Here is a 9,153-nt window from a genome sequence, read left to right on the forward strand (position 1 = left end):
AAGCCAAAATCTGATTGTATTTCCCACCACATTTCTTCAAGTGATTCTGTAAACCCTTAAAATTAATTTGCATCATTGGGAGAAGGTGAACCAGTGAATTGCACATGTCTGTAGTGATGAAGGAACTGACTTCTGGTATATTGAAGCACTGTAATGTGTTATATTTTTCTTTGGACATGCCTACTTTTGAACCCAGAACATCGGCAATGGCTAGGAAGATTTTCTCTTTTCCAACAGAGTAAGTGCCACAGACAACAAGAGCCCGTGGGTTTAGAGTTACAGTCTCAAAGGCAGTGTTGATGGCAAACTGGATAACCTCTTGCTGAGATGGAAAAGAGTATTCCGGGCTGCAATATGTTGTATCTAAGTAAAGCATGTGGACTTTGTGGCATCCAAGTAGAGAACGTTCCATGCTGGGGTCTGCTCTGAAGTCTCCCGTGTGTAGTATGACGTGACCGTTAGGAAGACAAAGAAGGATCATGACAGCACCTGGACAGTGATTGGCATCTAGCAAAATAACCTTGATACCATTCACTATACATTCAGTGTCTGTTGGCAAGGGATGGATATATTGTTCTTGTACATAAAGTTTGCTCTTCAACAAATTGCCAGTTATCTTACTACAATAAATGGGAAACGTGAAGTTTTTAGACAATCCAGCATAATGATCAGAATGGAAATGAGTGAGAAAATAGGCAGTGCAACCTTCAGTGATAATGAAGTACACTTTATGTGAAAAGCCTCATGAAGGTCACTCCTTCTGCCTAAGTTCTCATTTACATTTGAGTAGTATGTTCATAGTGCTGACTATGGAGAGCATCTTAGCATCGTCCATGATAACTGAGACTGGTCAGCCTAGTACCTTTGTTTCTTGCCCCTTCTTGCGGGGGCTATTGTATTCTGCATCCAGCAGTAGGAGGGGAAACAAAGACAGATTCGGGAACCAAAGAATTCATGATAATGAACTCTATTGAAAGCATTATATATAAGTAATTACGTATCTTTAAAATTATTTAATATGGGGCATATTTTTATGATAAAAAGTTTATATGATATGCATACTTAAATAAATTAATCTTTAAATATGAAAAAAAAATAAATAAAATAAAATAGTCAAAAAGGCATACGACACACAAATCTTATATTTTAGACAGACTTCTCACTTCCATAGGAGCAACTGAAATCGATAAAGATAAAAAAAGTATGCAACTCCATTTTGGGGAAGAAGCGAACAGACAGAAAAGTTACCTTAAACTATTTATCGTCTCACTTTAAAAGCTATGCATCAATTCATATAATGCACTGTTTCTGATTAATAAGACATTTTGGTTCTCAATCTAAAAGTACTTTCATGGCCGTTGCTCCAAAGACTCTACAATGGGCCCCCTGTCAAGACGAAAGGCTGAGCACATGCACTGATCTCTTTTCCATCCTGAAACCTTGCTACTATAAGCTGAATTGTGTCTCCTCAGAATTCATATTTGAAGCCTTAACCCCCAAATGTGATGGAATTTGGAGATGGAGCATTTGGGAGGTAACTGGGTTCAGTCTTCGGGAGGGTGGGGCCCTCATGGTGGGATAATGCCCTTATAAGAAGAGACAGCAGAGAACTCTCTCTCTTCTGTTGGTGAGGCCACATGGGGAAAGAAGCCATCTGCAAGCCAGCAAGAGAGATCTCATCAGAAACCAATTATGCTGGCACCATGATTCCAAATTTTCAGCCTCTAGAACTGTGACGAAAAATTCCTGTTGTTTAAGCTATTGGTTATGTTATTTTGTTACAGCAGCCCAAGGAAACTAACACACCTACTGAAACTGTTGTTTAAAAGGACTTCGTAAAAAGTATAAACCCATAAGAACTAAAAAAAAAACCCCAAAAAACAGGAAAGGTGAAAACAACATTTTGGATACTAAAACAGTAGAGAATTTAGTGGTAACTGATTTAGCAGACTCTCGAATCTTAAAGCAATAGCAAGGAAAATACAAAAGCAACTAACTACAACAGGACTTTCCAGAGGCTAAAGAACTGGTGGCACTAAGCACCTTTAGAAGCAAAAGTGAATGTGGGACAGAAGGATTGGTGAAGTAGTAGTATGTGTAACAGCAGCCAGAGCCCAGATCCTTGCTACTGTGTGGGTACTGGACTGGAGTACCTCAGTCCAGTCAGTACTCAGTACCTCAGTACTTAGTCACCTCAAGGAAAAACAGAGGGTGTCTGGACTGGGGTGGAAGGGGGACAATGATATTACAGCAAGCACAGTTGTGCGTGCATCACAGATGAAGTAGAAAGCTCATGTACTAAAAGTTGAGGGTCCTCAGACCTTTCTCCTACTTAGCTTCTAAAGTGTTCAGAGTCAGACATATACTGTCTAAGTAAAGACTGGACATACTTTCCCAGGGACTGTCTAGCTCAAGGGAAAGATGGTCGAGAGAATGGCTCAGCAAGATGACCCTGGGTTGAGGCCACCGCTGCAGGCTCCACTCACAATTGCTAAGCTACCTGGCAATTTGCCAAGGTTCCAGTCTAATACAGCAGCAGAAGGCCAAGGGTGAGACATGTGAGGACATTCTTTAAAAGACTGAGACAAAAATAGCTAAACAACAACAAAAACCTGAAAGAAACAGACTAGTGAGGAAGAAAAAAAAATCTTAAAAAAATAAACAACAAAAAAACCCACTCAGAGAGCTAAGACAGCACCAATAAAGGGGAAGGGGGAACCTCTCAGAAATTAAAAGTATCATGTCACAAAAAACCAAACTCATAGAAGGAACAATGGCAAAACTGAAAAGCTCTTTTAGCAAATAGAGTTTATGAAAGGAAGAGACTTAGGGGTTCATCTGACAAGAAAGAGAAAAGAGAAGGGAGGATATTATTATGGAATGATTCATGAAACTTTCCCAAAATTAAAGGATATGTATTCCCAGGTCCAGGGTACTCAGCATAATGTTCAAAAATAAGTCCACTCCAAGGCATGTTATCATGAAATTTTAGAACAGGAGGGTCAATGGTAGGATTTTAAATGTTTCTATAAAAAAGAATCAAAACAAAAACAAAAAAAGGCCATAGAGAAAGAACTGAGAATCTAGATAGCTTCAGATTTCTCAACAGGAGAACAGGAATCTAGAATATGATGGATAAATGATTTTTAAATTCTGAGATAAAATGATTTTGAATCCAGAATCTGAGGTATCCATTGAAAGGGGGATAAATGTCATGCAAGCCATGAGGTTTTCCAAAATGACCTGGAGACATCACCCTAGGCTGCCTGGAGAAGGTCCAGCTAAGACCTACCACTGCCCATGCTCCCAGAGGTGCTGTACCCAAGCTCAACATCCTAGGACCCTCGCAGCTTCTATTCTCTGTAGGAGGGCTTGTAATTTCCTCTGGGCCCCCAAATATCTTGGAACTAAACAGCTAGCATTCTCACACAACTCCTACAAACATCGAATAAGGAAGGACTCAGGTCCAGAACTCAAAGTTTAGATCACAGTTCGCATTTCTTCGCCATTAAGACTGCATTTATGCTCTGGGCAGGTGGAATATCCCATGCACACTTCTCTGTGAGGTAATGAGCGTGATGGATCTGTGACTTCTTTTGTCCTGTTGAAGCCTGATTCTGAGTTTCCCCCTTTCTGCAACAAAGCCATCCTATGTGACATGATAAAGTCTGTTCGAAGCCCTGGTACCTGAAAGCTGGTCACCCTAAACTTATCACCTTCCTTGGATAAGAGGAAGGAACTCATTTTACACAGCAAGAGTCAAAGAAAGTTTCATTCACAGATTTCTAAAAAACAAACAAACAAAAAACCCAAAATCAAAAATGATAACTGTAATGCATCTTTTCTCAGGAAGCTGCTGGAAAAGATACGTTACCAAAAATGAGGAAGTTGATTTGAGAAAAAAAGACGTGGGATTCAGGAAACCAAGTCTCTATCTCAAAGAAATGGAAAGACATCCCAGGATGCTGTGAGTTAAGATGTAAAAATGACAGCCGTCCAGCTGGCCAAAAGAGCAACTACTGCAGATCAAAGCAGGCAGAATGTTCTGGAAGAGCTATTTGCAAGAAGATGAAACTGACAGAACATATGATGCCTCCAGTCATATTAAGGGGAAATTCAGAAAAACATAGGAGTAGGGGAGAAAGAATGTATTAATGAAAATGTAGAAAACCTAGTTTGCTTTTTTTTTTTTTTTTTAAAAAAAAGGCAATGATTAACTAGTGATAGAGGTGGAGAAGTTTTCAAGAAAGGCAGTGTAATTGGAGTATACCATATGGCTCAACTTTGCACAGTGTTTTCAGACACAATATTATAATGAATACCGAGCTAATCAAATTGTGATAGAATGATATGGGGATATAGAAGTGTGCATTTGTGGGGTACTGGTGGTGAGCTTAACAGTCTCACTGCTCTTGTGGGAAGTCAGAAGATAGAATCTAAATATGAAAAATCAAGGGAACCTACTGTAAGCATGTTACAGACAGAGAAGTAAATATCAAAAGCAATTAAGAGATGTAAAAAGTCACTGCATCTTAAGAGTGAAAAATGAGGATGAATCAGGATGGTGGAAGGGAGATACTGTTTTTAATAAATCTATAACTATTTGACCCTTAAAACCATGCATCTGTATACTTTTAAAACTAAATTAAAAAATAGTATTATATAGCAAAGGCAGTACTGTATTATTGGGAAAATAGTAATTCGATGGATGGAAAAGGTAAGTGATGTTCCAAACAGATAGTAGAAGCAAAACTTAAATTATTGATTTCTTGGTCTAATGCTTCAGTAGGAAAGCAATCACTCAAACAATTGCTACAAAACCAAAACAACGAGGTAAAAATTAAGGTAAAATCCTTCAAACATATTGCTGCTTTAGAAAATGACTAATGGTAATCACAACCACAACAGCGTATTTGAATCCTGATTAGAAGAAATAATACTTTATGAAATTTAAAATTACCTAATTATGAGTAAGAACAGTTATTCGGGCAGTGATTACAAAAGGCCTACTGTGTAAAGGCCTGTGGTAAAGACTGCAGGCTATGGTCTACTGGAAAGAAAGATGGTCTACTAGAAAGATACATACATAAACATCACTTGGGAAGCTAAACAGATAAGAAGGGAGAAATGTTTCTTTGATTAAGGGAATCAAGAAACATTCTGTCTAGGAAGTGTGACTTAATTCAAGCTGAGGTTTAGATGTACTAAGATAGGGGGATGGGGGAGATGCTTCTTCCTCAGTGATGCATCACAGGGATAAAAAAAAAAAAAGCACACACAGGACTACAAGCAACTCAGTTTGGTTGAAATACACTGAAATATAACAGGAAAAGATAACAAGAAATAGAAAAGGGTAGGCAAGCACACCCGTGCACGCCGTGTGTATATTCCCAGAGAGTGAGTGAGTGAGTGAGTGAGTGAGTGTGTGTGTGTGTGTGTGTGTGTGTGTGTGTGTGTGTGTGTATCTACAGACTCTGAGTGTGTGCTGAATGCCATGCTAGGAATTTGGATCTTGTTCAGAAGGAAACAGAGTGTGTTAAAAGGGTGAGGGCTGGGGTAGCAGTGGTCCATGGGAAGCAGACCCACTTTACTTAAGAGTAGAAGATGCTGATACCAACAGAAGCATGTGACCGTAAGAAAGGGAATGGGAAACGGTATTAAAACCTCTGAGCTTAGAAGTGGGTCAATTTTCTGCTTGGTTTTAATAGCACTTTTACCAAACTGTCCCTTCAAATAAATCAGTTTTTGCTGGTTTCTGTGACAAATACCTGTGGATTTGTTTGATGCTCTCCTTCGAATTTCTGTCACCATTAGTCGTGAGACTTGTGTTGTGAACTGCAGCAGATCAGAAAATTTTTCTGTCATTGTATTTGGCGGAGCGTTTCCAAAAACCTGTGGATGACAAAGACATTTTTAATACAGCTCTGTCAACTTTTTTCTTCTACTGTGTGCTTTTAAAAGTGTGGTGTGACTTGAAAATCAAGTTTAAAAAAAGTATATGCTTGCACAGTTATTTTGGATCTGAATAAGCTTAAAATACAACTCTTTCAATAAATTATACCTAGCCACATTTCCTTATGTATGTAAAATAATTTGTGGAATGAATGAGTAAATAAATGAAATCTAAAACCCAAAAATCACTTATCTATCAAATTTGAATTAATCTTACTAATAAACTTAAGAAAATATAATTTCTCTGAAGAAATCTAAATTAAGAAATTAGAGAAAAGTGGTAAATTCCTTTGATGGCAAAAAAAGAGACATATCAGAGGGTAAAAAGCAGGGACTTATCTAGTGCTAAGTCCTAGGCTAAAATAAAGAATTCACTAAACTTGTATATCAGACTTTCTAAATTCTAACTTCAATAATTCCCAAAACAAGACAGTTAGCCAAAAGATCCGAATAAAGAATATGAATGAGGTCATTAAATATACTTAAAAAAAATCTACAATAAATGTACTTAAGAATAAACCAGGGCTTCCCTGGTGGCTCAGTGGATTAGAATCTGCCTGCCAATGCAGGAGACACGGGTTCAATCCCTGATCTGGGACAATCCCACATGCCTCTGAGCAAGTAAGCCCATGCACCACAACTATTGAGCCTGTGCTCTAGAGCCTGGGAGTCAGAACTACTGAAGTCTAAGGCCCTTGAGTATATGTTCCACAGCAAAAGAAGCCACTGCAATGAGAAGCCAACACCCCCAACAATGAATACCCCCTCTCGCCACAACTAGAGAAAAGCCCACACAGCAACGAAGACTCAGCACAGCCAAAAATAAATACAATTATTTTTTAAAAAAGAATAAATCACTCTTAAACTGATAAGGTTCAGCAAAGACAATAAGAAAACAAAACCTGAACAGACTGTAACATGTAAAGAAAGAGTACTAAAATAGCTATATAACTGGATGCATCTGGAATATTATTTTTTAAAAATCTCTTTATAGCTAAAAGGGAATTCTGTGTCTCCTAACACTATAATGATACCTCTCTATTAAAATATTAAACAATATTTTGTATTCTTATTTTCTCTTCAAATGTCACTAAAAGGGAGGAAATATATCTCACTCAGCATTGTATTCCTTGCTAAGCCAGCACCCTGCCTTTTAAAGGGATGTTCCCTAAATATGGTGGTTTACATGCTGCCTGCCTGTACAACCAAATTCTAGAAACTCTTTAGGTAGCATGGAAGGACACAAATTATAAACAAAAGCTTCCCAGATGGCTCAGCGGTAAAGAATCCGCCTGTCAGTGCAGGAGATGCAGGAGATGTGGCTTCAATCCCTGGGTCTGGAAGATCCCCTGGCGGAGAAAATGGCAACCCACTCCAATATTCTTGCCTGGGAAATCCCATGGACAAAGGAGTCTGGTGGGCTACAGTCCACCAAAGAGTCCCAGAGAGTTGGATACGTCTTACTGACTGAGCACAATAAACAAAAAGTAAGAAAAAAAGAAGATAAATAAGCAAATTTTTAAAAAAATCAAGGTTAGGCACATGGACTGGAAAAAGACTTCTATGTTTACCACATTTTAGTCACGAAGTTTGGATCAAATACACAGGAGAAAAAACCTAGTGAATTATATGGTCCACGAGGTCCTTGGGTAAGAAAAACACATACTTAAGAAAGTACTTCTACTCCTCATACTATAAAAATTTTCTTCCAAGGATCCTAATAAAAGAATATAACATAATATCCTTGTAATAGAAATGTTTCTTACATTCTAACAACAGATATCATGTTTCTTACAATCACATTCAAATAGCGCAGGAAGTACCTAACAAACAATAACAAATCAATTCTACAGGGTGTACTTTTATGAGGGTAGTCTGTTTGTTAACTTGACACAAAATTTTAAATTATCTCAAAGAACAAATAAACTGTTCTCTTCAGGAATTCCTTAATGTTTTTCTGCTGGAATTCTGATATCATGCGCTTACAGTTACTCTCTGATGTCTGTTAAATAAGATCCATGTTCTTTAAAAAACTGGAGATAGATTAGAAATTGAGAAGCCTAACAACACAAGCTTGAACAGCCATCCTACCTGCACCCAGAGATGACTATGTAACTGCCTACTGAAGATGTTTGTAAAATAACTGTATATTTTGCTCAGGCAATGCTTAAGCAAACTTAAGTTTTTGTCAAACTGATTTATTTATTTATTTATTTATTTATTTATTTTTGGTCAAACTGATTTAAAGTAGATAACTATTCAAACTACTCAAAATAAATTGATTTATATTTTGCTCTTAAGAATTAATAAGCACTATTTTATTCCTAACAGTAATGCAACTTCATAAAATAGCTCATTTCTTAGATAGTATAAGCAAATGATAGTTAAGCAGTTTTCATGCTAAGTGAATAATATACTGTTAAAAAACATAACTAACTTTTCATACAAATCCTGATATTTACTGCTGTATTTCCACAAGGAAATTTTTTCTTTCAAAAGCTATCTTCCTTGAACTGACCAAACCAAAGTCAACGCTATGCAGAAAGGACCATGTCGTATTTGCTCGTCGGAAAAGAAAAACGACTGCCTCTTTGAGATAAACAATCTTTAGTCTAGTGATCCTACACTACTGATTAATTCACTGTTTCATTTATTCACTCATAAATATTTACTGGTCTTCTATATATGACAGGCAATACTCAGAGCCATGAATATAAGGGTAAATAAAGACTTGTGACTATAAAGGTAAATAAGGCAAGTGCTTATGGAATCTACATATTAGTATAGGAGATGAACGGTAAGTTATTTTACAAATGAAAATTATGTTGGATAGTGATGTGTTATAAAGGAAGTAAATAGGGCACTTGAAAGGGAACGCCTGGAGTGAGACAAGGTTGCCGTAAAAGCTCTCTGAGACACAGATGCAGAGTCAAACAAATGTATAAACACCAAGTGGGGAAACAGGGTGGGATGACTTGGGAGAGTGAGATTGACATATTTATACTCAGTTCAGTTCAGTTCAGTCCCTCAGGCGTGTCCTACACTTTGCAACCCCATAGACCTCAACATGCTAGGCCTTCCTGTCCATCACCAACTCCTGGAGTTTACTCAAACTCATGTCCATTGAGTCGGTGATGCCATCCAACCATCTCATCCTCTGTCATCCCCTTCTCTTCCTGCCTTCAATTTTTCCCAGCATCA

At 37.7% G+C, this 9,153-nt stretch overlaps 1 protein-coding gene across 1 annotated transcript in view; it reads right to left on the bottom strand.

Annotated features, from left to right (window-relative positions):
- Positions 1-9,153, bottom strand: part of WDFY3 (WD repeat and FYVE domain containing 3) — a 259,636-nt gene that overhangs the window by 174,377 nt on the left and 76,106 nt on the right. The window contains exon 3 of the mRNA XM_010845983.1: positions 5,769-5,892. Coding sequence (XP_010844285.1) covers positions 5,769-5,892 — 124 coding nt within the window. The remainder of the gene's footprint in view (positions 1-5,768; positions 5,893-9,153) is intronic.

This window comes from Bison bison, unplaced genomic scaffold (assembly GCF_000754665.1).
Source record: "Bison bison bison isolate TAMUID 2011002044 unplaced genomic scaffold, Bison_UMD1.0 scf7180017864228, whole genome shotgun sequence".
Taxonomy (NCBI): domain Eukaryota; kingdom Metazoa; phylum Chordata; class Mammalia; order Artiodactyla; family Bovidae; genus Bison; species Bison bison.